Source organism: Heteronotia binoei, chromosome 6 (assembly GCF_032191835.1).
Source record: "Heteronotia binoei isolate CCM8104 ecotype False Entrance Well chromosome 6, APGP_CSIRO_Hbin_v1, whole genome shotgun sequence".
NCBI lineage: Eukaryota > Metazoa > Chordata > Lepidosauria > Squamata > Gekkonidae > Heteronotia > Heteronotia binoei.
The window spans coordinates 115,644,063-115,660,864 of record NC_083228.1 but is presented as its reverse complement, the minus strand read 5'-3'; the positions used below and the strand labels follow the sequence as shown (position 1 = coordinate 115,660,864).

Sequence of the window (16,802 nt, the reverse complement as noted above, 5' to 3'; positions counted from 1 at the left end):
GCTACCTGCCTGTTGCATCTTCTAGCCTGGAAGACTGCCTTCTTAGTGGCTGTCACTACGGCCAGAAGAGCTAGTGGCTCTGCAATGTGATGCTCCATACATTTCTTTCCAGGACGATGGGGTGTCCTTGGCTCCGGACATCTCGTTCCTCCCTAAGGTGGTGTCTAGTTTCCACTATAATTTGGAAGTCTTTTTGCCTACTTTTTACCCTTCTCCTTCGGTGGAAAAGAGACGTCTGCATGCTTTGGATGTTAAGAGGGTTTTTTTTTGTGCATCACACCAAGCCATTCAGGAAGGATCCCAATCTATTTGTCTCCTATGCGGCACCTAGGTTGGGTCTCAAGATCTCTTCACAGAGACTAAGTGGATCACAGAAGCCATTAAACTTTGTTACCTGTTGGTGAAGCATCCCTTGACGAGGCCGCTCTGTGTGCATTCCACTAGGGCTATGGCTATGTCCACAGCGTTTCTGAAGGGTGCTTCTCTGGCGGACAACTGCTTGGCTGCAACCTGGGCATCTCCTCATGTCTTCATGCGACATTATGCTCTGGATGTCTGGAAGCGTTGCAGAGCACAGCTGGGTACCCTGGTTCTTCAAGCCGCTACTTCTGCATAACCGCCAGTTCCCTCCAGGTATGCCTAGCTTGCTAATCTCCCATGAGTGTGAAGCACAGAGACCATGAAGAAGATAAACAGGTTTCCTACCTGTAACTGATCTTCGAGTTGTCATCTGTGCATTCACACTACCCGTCCTCCTTCCCCTCTGCTGCCAGTCATGGTACTTGATAGGTGGCTGCGGGAAGGAACTAGTGGGATATTCGCGCCCATTGGGTGGGCATGCACACTGGGGCTGTCACGCATGCCTACCGCGGTCGGGCAGCGAAAAATCCCAGACTTTGGAGTTACCGATCTGGGATCGGCGCTGGCGCTTCATCCCATGAGTGTGAATGCATAGATGACCACTCGAAGATCATCAGTTACAGGTAGGAAACTTTTTTTTTTCTTAATACAACTAAAGATATACGATTCCTCAGAAGTAGACAGATCATAAAGTCAACCTTAACTGGTTAAGTTTGGACAGAAGGGCCACTGACCAAGCTGAAGTATGAGAGTCCCTCAACAAGTAGGGAATAAGACTGTTAGGCTCGGCCCTAAAATGAACATAGAGCCAGAACTTGAATGTTGCCATCCAAGCCTTTGATTCAATCAATGACTGACCTATTTCAGAACGGAGAACGAAATAAGACACACATTTTGGGACACCTAAGATCTGCCTAAAAAAGGCGGCTAAAACATTGCCCCTCATAAAGTTAAAAATGCTTAATATGGGAAGCAGAGTGTTTGGCAAGGTTAGTAGTCCTATTGTGAGGCGGTATCCAGCTGAGTCCATAATTAAAGGTAATCCTGATATTTTAAAAATTAAGGCCTATGCTGATTGTAAAAAAACCTTTTCAGACCTTATAGCTTCTAAAAAGAAAACTTATACCCAGAGCAAATGGGATCAATTATATAATTTGATAACATCTAATGATAACAAGGCCTTTTGAAGAATTATCTCAGGTAACTTAAAAACTGGTTCCATTACTGAGCCAGCTATTGCTGCTCAATCCTGGGTTGACCATTTTTCTAACATCTGCTGCTCCACATGTGTGTATTCCTAATATGGATAATTCAGACATCACTGATTTTCCAGTCTGGTCCCCAGTAACCTCAAACGAAATCAATATTTCATTGAGAGCTCTAAAAATGGGCAAAGCACCAGACCCAGATGGCCTCCCTGCAGAGGTCTTCAAAAAATTTGCTGACTGGTGGCTTTTACCCCTTGTGATATTATTTATGCTACCATCCCTGATTCTTGGCTTGATTCTATAATTCCAATTTATAAAAAGGGGTCCAGAACTCCCATAAAATATTTTTCCTATCAGTCTGCTATCAATAGCAGGCAAACTATATGCTAAACAATTGGGATCTCGTTTACTGGACTGGGTGCACCAAAATAACATTATTGGGTCTGAACAAATTGTTTTTTCCAAAAAGCTACCTGCGATCATTGTTACACCTTGGCCTTTTTAGCTGAAAAGTACATGAATAGTGGGACAAATTACACATTGTGTTTATTGATCTGAAGAGTGCTTTCAATTCAATCAATAGGGCTCTGTTATGGACCCTTGCCTTTTATTCCTTTTGAGGAAGCTTCACACTGACACATTTTGTCAAGTGAAATACTCTGCAAGTGATGACTTAACCAACAAAATTTCAGTGCTGGGGGGAGTTAAGCAGGGTTGCATGCTGGCCCCACATCTTTTCAATTTATTTTTAACAGATTTGGCCCAATATTTAAATTCCTTAAACGGCCATCGATACCACCATTCTCTCATGGTCAAGAGTGGGCTTGCACCGATATCTGAATGCCTTTCACTATTACTGTAAAAGCAACTCTCTATTAACTACTCCAAATCAAAAGTAATTGTCTTCTCAAAAAGTCTGTGCCCTTGGAAATGGCTTATTGGCAACCAATCTATTGAACAAACTCAAACTATAAATCTAGACACAATAGCACCTTAGAGGCCAACAGGATTTTCAGGGTGTAAGCTTTCCAGGGTCAAACTCCCTTGTTTGAGACCCAGAAAGTATGCATACCAATAGTGTAGATCTCTTTATAATCTAACTTTTGGAAAGCGAGTCAAAGCAACAACTGGTTTTGACATGGACTGCGCTATTTGTCTTGCATAAAGAAACCATTTTGAATCAAAGTACTGTGTCACCTTTAGTCTTTATGGCATCAATACTATGATCAAAAAGGCTCTTCAGCCCACAAATATAAGTGTTATAGGAACTGTTGTAGGTTCAAGAAGCATTTTTGGAGTGATATAACTATGCAGTTGTGATGAAAAGCTGGGAAGCCATCCATCTCAATCAATCAATGGTTCAGTGAAGCAGGCCAAGGTCACACACAGGGCTATATGAAGCAGTTAAAGACTCTTACTAGTCCTCTCCATATTCTTCTCACCACCAATAAGATACTTGCTTGAGGGAGGCAGTTATAGTATTTAAAGCTTATTTTACCAATGATTGACAAATTACAGCTTAGAGACAACTCAATATCTCTCTCCCTTCTGCTGTAGGAGGACTGCTGCAATTTCCTCTGCAACAATGAGGTGAGGAGAAGATAAAAGAGTTGGCCAAAAGAGCCAGGAAGCCCAGAGGATGAGAAACTCATATATAACGAAGATGGATTATATATATAATGAGTTTATTACACTTGTAAATAAAAACATGGTATAAAATGTAAAATAAAATTTACAACCTATAATCCCCAAGTAAATCTACTGTGGTTGTTAAACTGCAGACTTTTCATCCTGTTATGCTTTAAGCAATTCAGAGGTGAAGGATGTATCTTTTACAGAACGACATATTTTCAACAAGATGTTATATTTTAAAACATTTTTAAAACAAAATGGTGAAAGTTGTGTAGACAACGTTTGTTAGAAAAATCTACTTGTTAAAACAGAAGTAGTTTTCACTTTTATGAGCAGCCAACAGAACCAAGTTCAGCAAGTCCTTTCAGTGCAATCACTTTGGGATTAGTCGCAACACTTTTTGTTGTGTTGTAAGTCTTGTAGATGCCTATTAATCTATCAGCAATTTCAAACATGTTGTTCCGCAGAGAAATTATGATGAATTGTGCATTTTTCGTTTGTTCCTGGAAGTTGAAATATATTTTGTATTAGTACTGGTGGTAATACATTAAGGGACAAAAACCTCTTCTACTGGCTTAGAAGTAAAGGGCAGAGCTCCTCATCTGGCTTCTCTCTACAGGGAAGAATGGGAAGAGCTATCCTGTCTAAAACTATCCTCACCCCAGCTATGGAGATAAAAGCAAAATAGGGGCATACGCTGTCTAGTTCAAGTGGAATCATTCTAGGCGGTTTCTGATTTAATTAGGAATAAGGGTTGGATCGAATCACCTTTTCAGTTGGTGAAAATGGAAGGAGTCTTCTTAATAAAAAATGTACCCTGGCAATGCTGGGACTTGCATAGACAAAAGCCATGTTTCATGGGGTTATAGTAAGGAAAATATTTGGGGAAATTTGAGAGAAAAAAACTGGCTGGAACTAACCCATTGTATGCCAAGTATTAAATGCTTGTTGACCTTGCTATATTTAACAGCATAATTTCTAAAGTACTGTTTGTCCACATATGTACATTCTATGCTAGGGATTCATCAGGAAAGAAAGGAAAATAAAAGGACCATCGCAATGCTTTTCTATAGTGTTGTATGTGGACCAATATATACAACTTTTGTTTTCCTGTTCAAAAGTGCTACTGTATAGGACAATGTTTAGAGAGCTGAAACATTTACTGGTAAATGTTATGTTTCCAAAGTTATATCCATTCCATGGAAAGTGAAGAGGGACAATTTCCTCTTTCATATAAGACTAGAACTTGCAATTACCTATGGACACTGATTGTGAAGATACATAGCAAGCAAAAGAAAACCATCTTCACCTAACACATAATTAATTTATGGAATTTACTGTTGGAGGAAGGAATATCTATTTGGTTTAGAGTTTTAAAAAGCAAAGGAAAGGAAAGATTCCCTGTGCAAGCACCAGTCGTTTCCGTCTCTGGGGTGACATTGCTCTCACAATGTTTTCACGGCAGACTTTTTTCGGGGTGGTTTGCCATTGCCTTCCCCAGTAATCTACACTCCCCCGCAGCAAGCTGGGTACTCATTTTACTGACCTTGGAAGGATGGAAGGCTGAGTCAACCTCAAGCTGGCTACCTGAAAACCCAGCTTCCGCTGGGGATCAAACTCAGGTTGTGAGCAGAGCTTAGGACTGCAGTACTGCAGCTTTAACACTGTGCACCACGGGGCTCTTAATTTTAAAAGAGGATTAGACAATTCCATGGTCTATCAGCAGCTTTTAGTCATAAAAGCTAAATGAGTCTTGGAAGATTCAGAGTGGCTGGGACTGTTGCCTTGTCCTTACATATGAAGCTGCCTCATACCAAATTAAGCCACAAAAATCAGTATTGGCAACAATTCTCCATAGTCCTTCTGTCTTTCATGTTATTTGCTGCTTTGTCTTTATAACTGCAAATGTCTAGGACTGAACCTGGGACCTTCTGCATGCAAAGCAGAAGTTCTTCCACTAAACTGAAGTCCCCCTTCCCCTCACTTGTGGGATTGCTGAACTATATGGAATTTTTCAGATGATTTAGCAAAACCTTTCTGCTCTTTCTATGAAAGTATCTACAATGAAGAGGGGTACTGAGATGTAAAACCAGTGGAGTGAACCTAAAAACCTCTAAAAAGCCTTTCTCCAACTTAAGTAGCTCTTCTTCCACAGAAGAGCCACTTAAGTTGCAGGAAGGCTTCAGACTTGAGTCAAAAGAAAAAGGTGAGATACAAATATTTCAATCAATCAACTTTGCTCAGTGGAATGTAAAACGGGGAAAGACCCATCCCAATTTTTTGATCTTTTCTTATGCAAAACTAGCAGTAATTTAATATCAGTACACTAGTACAGGTGATTTAGACTACTACACAGTACTTACATATATGTAAAATGCTACAATGGATACATTTTTAAAGTCAAGGGCTGCATCAATTTCATCCATGAAATACAAAGGAGTTGGCTTGTAATGATGAAGAGCGAAAACCAAAGCCAGTGAGCTAAGTGTCTTCTCTCCACCAGACAAATTAAATATTTTCTTCCAGCTTTTCTTTGGTGGCCGAACACTGACAAAAATCAAGAGAATATTCATGAGGTTAATTGTTTCATTTTATTAATACTGACAACAAAAACTACATTTAATGTTTACACCACTGTCTATCTCTACTTTTTCATCCCACCCTTCCTCTAAGGAACTCTGGGCCTTCAACCACAGTTTAAACCCCACAATAACCCTGTGAGGTAGATTAGGCCAGGTCACCCTACTGAGTTTCATACTGGAGCCATCTCAACTAGGTTCTCTGGAGAGGCAGCACATATAATTTCTAAATAAATAAAAATACATAGTGCTTTTAGCACAAACATTCCCACACTGTAGACTGGGAGCTGAGGCTCAGAGGCTAGCCATACAATGGCTGCATAGCAAAAACAAAGGAATTCTAGGCTTGCTTGTAGACAACTGCACTACACTGGTTCTCACTTTAAATATAGCTTGACATAAGCAGCTGCCTTTGACCAATCTTACCCCAGTCCAGCTGTCAGCAGTACTCCAGGGTCTTAAGCAGAGGTTTTCCTCACTTGTTCTACCCAAATGTCTTAACCGAGAACTGACCCTGGAACCTTCTGCATGCAAAGCTTATTGTGCTCTACCACTTAAGTGGTGGAACCCAGTTAATGTACAATGGTGAAAAGCAGATTATCAAAATTCAATTTTTATCATTTATAAAGATAACTTTAGTTATATAATATAAACCTGTGAATCTGGAGTTCTGGTGGTAGTATCCAAGTTTCAGATACCAGAGACATCTCTGCTAACCCAACTCCATGAAGCTAGTGTTTAGTATTACAGTTGTATAACAGGATTGTAACTGAAAATGAATATTAGTCGTAGAGTCACCCAACACAATACTTCAGTACCAACACCAGCAGAAGCTATTTTGAATACCAGCTCAGGAAGCACACTCATAAGTTGGCAGCACCTCAGTATTGCACAGCCATGCCAGGACACTGTAGTAAAACACCCCCCTTTGATCTTCTGTCATTAATAGCAAAATACAGCATGGCTTGTTCTCATGTAAACATTTAATGATTGCACCATATAGTGATCATAAAATGGCTTCAAGCTTGGGCTGAGAAAGTTATAGGCAACACCTACCTGAACATGATTCCTTCAGAGAAAGGATCCAGACTGTCTACAAGCTCAAGTTCTGCATCTCCTCCCAAAGTAAGCATCTGGTAGTTTTCTTTCAGTTTATTTGTTATTATATTAAATCCTGCCATAAATTCATTAAGCCTTTGCTTTCTAAGATCTTCATAAGCTTGTCTAAAATTGTCTCTTTCACTGGTAATTTCATCCAGCTCAGCAACACGTTTCAAATATAATTCTTCCTGGAAGTAAACATACATAAATTGTTACTTACTGGGTATTTTCTTTATTCAAATATCACCCCAAGGTGATTCACACAAAAATATCCATATAAACAATCTTTTACAACATAGCCTGAAAATTCCAATCTAAAGCAGAACGTTAACAAATATCAACTAACCCAGTCAAAACCTTTTAAATCAGACCTATGTTATCATCAATAGCAATCACTACTAATTATTTTAAAAGTTACATATTTTCTGTTGGCCTATAATTGTTTACTCATATAAATAAAATAAATAAAATTCAGTAACCTGATGTCATATTAAATTATCAATAAGAAAGGCCTTTTTGACATTTAAACAAGATTTTCTAAGAATAAATGTTCTAGTTACAAGTTACAAATAATTCACAGATAACAGAAACTCAAAAACAGTTTTGATACCTACAAAGAACTGATAGATCAATTAAGTTTCATTGTAATTTGCATTTCCCCCCAAACACAAATGTATTTATAAAAAGTCTCAATTCTTTTTTGCTTTATGAAGTTCTAAATCCTTTAATATATCCTTACAAGGCTAGCAAAGAGACAAACTTTCACTGGAATGCAGTACTTCTTTGCAATGATAGAAGCAAAAGCACTTGCTTCAAAGTACAATACTCGCAAATTAATATGATCCTGTTATCATAAAAAACAGTGCACTGTCTTCACAAATGGCTCTGAATTTCAGTTGTCCCACAAGTTCTTTTCACATGGTCATCTAATGCTGTGATGCCATTTATCTGTGTTCTGTATCTTTGGCTTTTTTACTTTGTTAGTCTAGAAGCATGACACTAGACCAAGGATAACCAATTACTCCCTTAGCTCTGATCCATAAGGATTATTTTCAAAGTCCCAGTCAGGAGAGCCAGTTAAAATATTAAAGGCTTTCCTGTGAACCGAAAAATACTTTTTGTGTAGTGACATTCCACAGAGAAATTATTTGTTTACAATTTACATCCTGCCTAGTATGGATATACTTTATCTAATTTATCCCAGGTTCATGGTAAGTTAACAAATATGACACCTTCCTTGAGAATTTGCTACCTCACAGAAACTGTCTCCAAAAAGAGGACTCTACAGTGTTAAGCAGAAAATGTCAACCATAAAAAGAACAGAATTTGGTCCCAATCTTGCTACAGACCTGTATTTGATTTTAACTGTGCTATAACAATTGCAGTGTATAAACACTTACCTTTTTATTAAATTCAGCAATAGCACCCAAATTTGGTTTCATTTCATGACACTGAGCTTCCAAAAGAGCTATTTGACTAGTTATGATATTTGGGTCTTTAATTGCCTCAAGCTCTTCTTGACTGAGCACTGGAAGTTCTTCCACTTGTTCATCTTCTACAGAATGCAGAGAGATTTTTGATATCTAAAAAAACATTTCAAGCAATGAATACCCAGATCCTTTCCCCATATGCATAACTATAATGCTGGATGCTGAACATGTTATACTAGGCTATATGTGAGCAGAACAAATGAAATCCTATGCAGCTGAAAATCAATGGGTTTAGAGTAACATAACTCTGCGTAAGGTTCCACTGTTCATCATTCCTACTCAACATGTTTAGGATGCAACAAATTTGATCGAGCACTAGTAAATTACTACCCCAGAAAGAGTAAGGTCAGGAAACGATGTAATAAAATACTTGATAACATGGAATTTTTATTACACTGAATGGACATTGAAAGAACCCAACAGAAATAAGAGCACCCTCCCCCAGGTCAACAGGAGACTTTCCAGAGAGCCAAGAGAGATAACCTTAGATATCAATAAATATAGGATCATTGGCAGCAGCAGTCTTTTCAATGAAGAGAGAACATACTTGAGTGCATCCACTTCCAATGGGTCAAAATTCTAATCAAAAATTCCTCCAGCAGAATGAGGACCTCACAATTTTCACGAAAAACCACAGGAAGAAAGCCAGTGTGTGTGTGTGTGGGGGGGGGAGGGGTTAAAGGATCAGATTAGCATCTGGGAGAACCAGCTTTGAATGCCCACTGTCATGGGTAGCTTGTTAAGTAATCTTGGGCCAGTCAAACTCTCAACATAAACTACCTCTCAGGGTTGTTATGAGGATAAAACAGAGGAAAGAAGAACAAAACAGGATTGTACTGTTAGCCAAACTGCCTCTGAGATTGAATTGGGGAATTGTAATTAATAGGCAAATGGCAGGATCAGTAGAGACTCAATAATTATGATTGGTTTCTAAAATTCAAGGTGTGTTTCTTGGAAAATATAGGTTACACAATCATACAGTAACATTCACATACTCATAAAGAACTAAGAATACAGAGATGAAAACTGGATAGGGACATTTGCATTAGCAGGATTGAAGCAATGATCATGGGTGATACAAATTACCTGTCCGAAGGGAAGAGAAGATCTCAACAGCAACAACAGCAAGGGAGGGGGAATAGCAACAACCGACCAGCAGATCTTACTAAAGGGATAAGTGTCCCAATACTTGATCAAGGTATGGGGGTTATCTCTGTTGGCAATATGTGGGGGATACCAACAGGAGAACCCAGCACACCTATGGGTATGACCTTAAATAGTCCCTTTTCCTACCTTAGAAAAAGGGGGGGGGGCAATGGCCATTAGGGAATAGCCCTGATTGGAAGGGATACCTAATCCTTCCCCTATGGATTGGTTCTCAGGGTGGACCAATGAAGTCCAGGATTCTGCTACCATGTGGGAATTTGGGGTCCAGATGCTAACTACTTGTGACCCCCCCCCCCCCCCGGAAACCTTTAGCAAGACAAAAAGGAGGAAAGGAAAAACAATGGATATGGCCAGTTGGCAGCTGGTCTTGATGTTGGGCATTGACTTGTTGATGAGCTCTTGGCACTGTTGGTGCAACCGCTTTTCATCTGTGCCACCAGTAGTCCATATGCTTAGACGTGATTGCAGCTGTGGACATGATGTGGCTGCCTTGTAGTAATGGTGGCTGGGAAGAAGATGTGTTGTCCTTTTCCACCCTCCCTCTGAAAATGACTTTTCCTTTGTCTTCCTGGCTTTCTCAGCGTAGTGAAAACTGGTCAGGGATGAGGGATGACTGGGACAGTAGTCTTCCTGCCTGTTACTGTATGTTTGAAATGTGCATTCAGAGCATGGCTCTGTGTTAATCTCTGGGATAAATTCCCCATTCCTAGCAATATTTGGCAAACTGCTCAAGGAGTCCATTACAGATGGCCTCCCATAGTGCACAGTCCTCAATGGGTAGTTATGGAGGATTTTTGGGGAGACCACAGCCTGTTGTTCACAGTGCTGTGCTGCAGGAGCATGTGGTCCTTTGGGTAGGAACAAGTTCTGCTCTGGTGTGCAGCACTCTCTTGGAGGCTCTTAGCTATAAAAACTTACTGATGAGCAGGCCTGCTTATGTGCAGTTCCCATGTGGGACTAAGATCAACAATGAATGTTCGACGTTAAGTCCTCACCGGGAACACAAGTGAGTGATAAATGAAGCAATTAAAAATAGATGATGCTGTTAAAAAGATACTAGAAATATCAACATGGCACACTAGCAATACTTTTTAAAAAAGCAAATGGGGTGGGGGTTAAAGAAAAAGACTAAAACAAATCCAATTAGCTAATCCCAAGTCTGTTCAAAAGGTATTCAAGCGGAGGAGGATGTGCCCTGGCCACTGAGAAGAAGATTCACATTAACTACTAATGCTCTCCCCTCTCTTTTAATAGAGAAAGACAACATCTGAGATCAGCATGCTAGAAAAAGTAGTGTCTGCACATCAGACCCCTTTGAAGTACCCCTTCTCCCTAATTCTGGTTAATTCTCTCCAAAGCCGAAAGTGGAGACCCAAGTGGCAGAACTCTCAATACACTCCTGTGAGGAACATGTCTAGTGGACAGTGCAGTCCCTAAATGAATGGACACTGATTATTATTATTATTTATTTATATTCCACCCATTCCCCATGAGGGCTCAGGAATGCCTAGAGGGATGGGAAGGATGTTCTGATTCAAATAATTTCCCTGATCCAAGGAAGAGTTAAAAGCCTCCCTCCCCCACAAAAAAAATAATAAAATCTTCTGAAGTCTGCTTGTTTACTTGAAGTTGAATTCTGAGTACCCTATTCACAGAGAGTGTATGCCAGTCCTCTTCTCTAGTACAGGAGAAAGGAGCAGCAGCTGCTGCACCCTCTGATAACTAACTCTTTTTAGGACTGTTAATAAACACTACCCTATCAGCATGAATAATGACAGAGTAACCAGCTCTTCTGCCTGAGGGAGGGGCCACGGCTTCATGGCACAGAACACACTTTAGAGTTCAAATATTCTGCTTGATTCCAGAGATCAAGCAACAATACAATACCGTGATTAAGCAAAAAATGCCACCTACTCAGAAATATAAATCTTTTATATATTAACTCTCCAGACTTATTTATAACCAAGATTTCAATCCAACAATTCATAATACATTTTTAAAGTGACTCAGGTTCAAATGTCCATAGAAATACCGTATTTTTTGCTCCATAAGACGCACTCCCTCCCCCACAAAAAAAGTGTGTGTGGGGGGGAAGTGTGTGCAACTTAAGGAGCGAATACTGCAAAAAATTTACACAAACGCCTCTAAAAACTAGGTGCGTCTTATGGAGCGAAAAATACGTATATGCAGTCCAAACTCCAAACCTAAAAGGTAGAAAGTGCTTGTACCCGAAAAAAAAAATCTTTTTGTTAAGAACTTCCTGGAAAGGTTTAGAAAGACTTGACAAGGAGTTGGGGGAGGGTCTAGCTTTAGAAGTCGTGAACTGGAGCAAACATGCAACAGATTCCCCTGCCCTGAAATATAACAGAGAAGGGGCCTATTCTTCAGACTCGAAACCACAAGCAATATAATATCTGAAAGCATTTGTTGCAGATCCTGATGCAGATTATAAGAAACTTTACACTGGGATGGCCAAACTGTGGCTCGGGAGCCACATGTGGCTCTTTCACACATATTATGTGGTTCTTGAAGTCTCTGCCATCCTGTCGGCCAGATTGGAGAAGGCAGTTAAAGTTGTTTTCTTTCCAACTATCCCTCTGCCCATCATCTTCCTTTCTTCCTCTGATGTTCATCTTTCAGCTCTCAACATCTGATGTTTATTCTATGTGGCTCTTATGTTAAGCAAGTTTAGCCACCCCTACTTTATACTGAGTCAGTCCACTGTCCCTACTAGCTCTGTCTGGCTCTTCAGGGTTCCAGGAAAGAAAAGATCCTTCCCAAAGCCTAAGATCCTTTAACTGAAGGTGATGGGAACTGAACTTGAAAGCTTTGGCATTCAAACACATCAGCTCAGCAACTGAGCCCCAGTCTCTCCATACTGCTTTAAGAGATATGGTGGAAGACTGGTATATGCCAGAAGGGTAACTTACATCTTCTCAGTAGAGCCTACCTTTCTCCGGATGGTAGAGCAATATAGGCCTGAAGGAAAGGGAGGATAAAAGATTTGTAACTGTCGGCTGATTCAGGGCTCATTTGTCCATGACCAAGTCAAACAGGCCTAAAAATAAAGCTTTCCTGATCTAATGCAGCATGATTAATAGGTCTAACACCTCCTAGTCTAGTCTCATGTTCCTTATAAGTAGGGCTATAGTGCTGAATGAAACAGAGAAAGTTACGTAAACAGGCAACAGGACATTTGAGAGAAGTCAGTCAAGGCAGAGGGATAAAGCAGTCTTCACAGAAGTAGTGAAACTCTTTAGCAGCTAATAGTCATTCACTCATCTTAAGAGAATAACAGATACACTAATCATTCCTCAGCATAAATGCATGTATGTCTATGTTACTCTTCATTGAATGCAGGAAAGAAAAAACACTAAACTCACAACAGAACAAACTGTTTAACAGAAACTTCTTCATAAAATAGTAAGCACGGCATAATAGAAGTATTTGAAAAAGTAAGCCAGAACAGATTACCCCCGCGTGTTCTCAAATGAGATCTTGTTGAGACAGGCCCTAATCTTTTTAAGGCAAGCCTTTTAGAGGACCTTATAATTTGGTGCATAATCACATGTACATAAAAACTGAGGAAACAGTTATCAAGCCTCCCTAAAACAAAGATTTACCTTCTTTCTTAAAATATGTATATACAATAAAGTGTTTATTACCTCCTTTTGCCAATACTTAATCTTTGATTGATGTTCAGCAACATGACTATCTAGCTGTTCAATTTTAAGCCTAATACTCAGAGCTTTTTTTTGAAGTAGATGCTCTTCTTCTTGGATAGCTTTAATCTCCTGAAGAACAGATTTGTGATTCTGCTGAACCTCTGGTAAGGAGTCCTAAACAAAGATCATAAGTTAGCTGAGGCTTTGTTCGTATGTGACCAGAGAAGGCTTGAGTTTCTGGTGCTTCCTTTAAGCATTTAATTCTGAATTCAAACAATTCATGCATATACTACATGAATAACTACAGCTATTACCTGGAATTAAAAACTAGACACTTTGGAAAAGTTAGTTTTAAGCAGAAGTCTGATACCACTAACTGCAGAATTGAAGTTCTTTTTTAGATTGTTATATTATTCTATTATATATATCTGATTTTAACCTTGTATTATTGACTGTTGTTACCCGCTCAGAGCCCATTTGGGAAAGGGGAGGCTGTAAATTGAAAATAATAAACAAACAAACAATGCCAGTAAAAACTCAAGAGATCTCCAATGACAAAAATCATGTTCTGTCCAGTAATGTACAGTAATATGCGATATTAAGCAGAATTAATCATTAATAACCTTTCTAAAACAGTCAACTGACACCCAATTTTTCATTCTCTCCCCACCAGAACTTCTTGCATTTTTTCCTAGTATCCCAACACAGAAGGCTGTTTTCATCTAGAAGGCAGAACATCTAAAGCCCCATCACAACCATGTATAAGAGCACAGAACAGAAGTTTTATCTCACAGTGAATCTTCCTTCTTGGTGGTCCAGGGTTGGGAGAGTCTAAATGTCTGGTAAAAGCTCCTCCCGTATTGGCAGGCAGGCAGGGTTGCCTCCCCTGCACCGCTCCCCCCAATTCTTGCAAGGATGGAGCGTAGCAGATGGCTTCCTCCTCCCTTGAAGCAAGGCCAAAAAACTAGAGAGTGAAAGAGAAGCCCTTCCTGTACAGGAGTTACACATACACACAAAGCAGCGGTAACCCTGCCTGCCAATACAGGAGCTTCTCCCAGAGGTTCAGATTGCCCCCCTCCCCCCACCACTGAAAAATTTGCTTATCTACTTGTTCACCTGACAACAGTACAGATAGTTGAATGCTTTCCTCTGTCCACTAGGAGGCAGGTTCTTCATAGAAGAAAGAAATTGCCAGGGCTGGACTGGAATGCACCTCCCACTCCCCCAGAGCAGCTCTTGCGACCTCAGCAATAAGAATAACTAATCTTCTAGAGAAGAAATAACTAAGGATGAATGCTGAATTCTGAGTGTGTCCTTGATCACCATATGCCTTACTCCACTGTCTCCTACCATTTCAGAGCAGCCCTGGTAGAGAAAGTAGGCACAGAAAACCAGACACAAGGCAGAAGACTGGATTAAAGCACCTTTCTCAAATTAATGGACTTGTCTAGTAGTCACAGTGTACCAAACCTGCACAGAATAACCCAGACTTCCTAGTCTAACCCTTATGGCCTTCAGGGACAAATCTGTAGAAGACCCACCCTAGGGTAGAAGGATCCCTGACTGAGAAGACCAGGATGAGTGACAGCTGCATTGGAGAAGTCTTTGCACTCTGAAAAAGAACTGGTTGGCCTCTTTTCTTATCACAGAAGACTGGAATCTATGCTGCATTACTGTCTGTGTGAATCTCAGCATCTTTCTTTCAGAAGCTTCTGAAATTAGCACATAAACCAGCTGTGCCATTATCAGCTACAGAAAGGTTGATGTAGGAATTTCCTTGGGTTGACCGCCATTCCTTAATCACCAAGTCTGGAATCTCTCATTACAACAACCACTTGTGGATCACATAATGGAATTCCAGTCTGAAATATCACCAGGCTAGGCAAGACTGAAGGCTCTTAGCCAAGGATGATCATGCAATCCTCCCCTCCCACCTTGGCTGAGATGAAGTGATGGTAAGGTTGAAGGACCCCTTGAAGAACAATGACAGACACAGGAGTATCAAACAGGTGGCACTGAATGCTTTGACAGTCTGTAATCTTGACAACAGCAGTCTAGATTCTCATTTTGGGCAGCATCAATAAATATGACCAGATGCTGAATTTGGGCAGTCTCTTGGGCAGCATAAATAAATATGTCCAGAAGCCGAATTTGGTGTTATTGGGCGCTATGTGACTTCTCTCTATTGGTTATGAACCTGTGCTCTTGAAGAGAAGCAGTTATAGCTGCATGTTTTCATGTGCTAGGGCCTAATTAGCAAGATGGGTCATAACCTTTGCTAAAGGTTCCAACATTTGTTTTTGTTGCAAGGACTGTAACCAAGCTACAGTAGTTTGGCAGGTGATCTGTTCAGGGGAAGCTCCCTTTCCAACTCTTCTTTTGAAAAGGAGATGATATGTACAGTCTACTGGCAACAAAGGAAAAGAACATCAAAGATTCTACACAAAAATAAGCTAAAAAGCTCACAAGGCTGCGGCAAATGTGATGAGATCTGTGTTCCAAGGTGCTTGCAAGTCCACAAAAAACCTCCCCTTCCTGCCGTGTCATCACTCATGGGATTTCTGCACTCCCAGGATGAATGAAGTTGAGAAGACTCGTATTTCCCCTATTCAATTTATATGAGCGGGGTCTGACCCTGCATTCATGCCTTTCTCAGTTTTCTTGTTCTTTGATTTAAAATGATCTTCCCTTCATGTTGATTGTGAGGAAGGAGAGAAAGAGTAACAGGGAAGGACACCATCCTAGTTTTTATGTTTCCAGGAGGAATTTAATTTGAGGAAGTAGAGCCTCCATTTATTTTGCTTATCTTCTGGCACTCCAAATTATTCTACATCCCTTTCTGTCCCACTTACACTTGTGGGTTTTTAAAGCTTTTGCTGTATTCATTTTTACTCTGCAAGCCACACTGCTCTTTTGGAAGGTTGCTTCTAAATTTCCAATAAACAAGTAGCAATTCTAAGTAAAGTAGCACTTAAAATTATTCTCTACTGCCCTCTTGAGGTGAGCCACATAGCTGCACAAAAAAACTAAGACACAGAACAAGGAACCCTGATGAATGCCAAACCTGAGTGTGGTGGAAAGTCAGGAGAGGTTAGAAGCCCACCCTGTCATAAGAGCTGGGGAGGGGGAATGAGGGCTGCTAGAGGCCCCAAAATACCTAAGCAAAACACACAAACAATCAGGAAAAAAATTCTCAAAGCCAGAGAGGGGAACAGAGGGCATGTTTGGCATTCATAGGCAACTAGCAACAAATGTCCTGCTACCAAAGTAACTGCTGCCTAGACTCTCATAAATGGGAATGAGGACTGAAAATTTAAAAGCTTTTCTGATGACAGACAGCATCACCATTTTTGCATTCAGAATTTTTTTTGGAGGGGTGGTGGTGATGGTCAACTGTGTAACAGAATAATGTAGCTGCCCCAAATCCATTCCTCAGATGTTCCAGATTAAGAGGAAAAAAGGGCAGGTGAAACGGACAAGAGGCTGGCTCAGTGCTCTTACAGTCAACTTCTTACATAATTTTTTCTTCTTTGAAATTCTAGTCTGCAGGCCAAGGCCATACCATCTGGCTAAACCAGAACACACCAGAAGGAACCTGCA

At 40.3% G+C, this 16,802-nt stretch overlaps 1 protein-coding gene across 5 annotated transcripts in view; it reads right to left on the bottom strand.

Annotated features, from left to right (window-relative positions):
• Window positions 1-3,236: 3,236 nt before the first annotated feature.
• SMC4 (structural maintenance of chromosomes 4) overlaps window positions 3,237-16,802 on the bottom strand; it is a 61,810-nt gene continuing 48,244 nt past the window's right edge. For all 5 annotated transcript variants that reach the window (XM_060242417.1, XM_060242419.1, XM_060242418.1 and 2 more), the window contains 5 exons: window positions 13,203-13,376; window positions 8,281-8,463; window positions 6,836-7,068; window positions 5,564-5,747; window positions 3,237-3,703 (listed from right to left, as the gene is read on the bottom strand). In XM_060242417.1, the coding sequence (XP_060098400.1) occupies window positions 3,527-3,703; window positions 5,564-5,747; window positions 6,836-7,068; window positions 8,281-8,463; window positions 13,203-13,376 (951 nt within the window). In that variant the 3' untranslated portion in view covers window positions 3,237-3,526. The remainder of the gene's footprint in view (window positions 3,704-5,563; window positions 5,748-6,835; window positions 7,069-8,280; window positions 8,464-13,202; window positions 13,377-16,802) is intronic.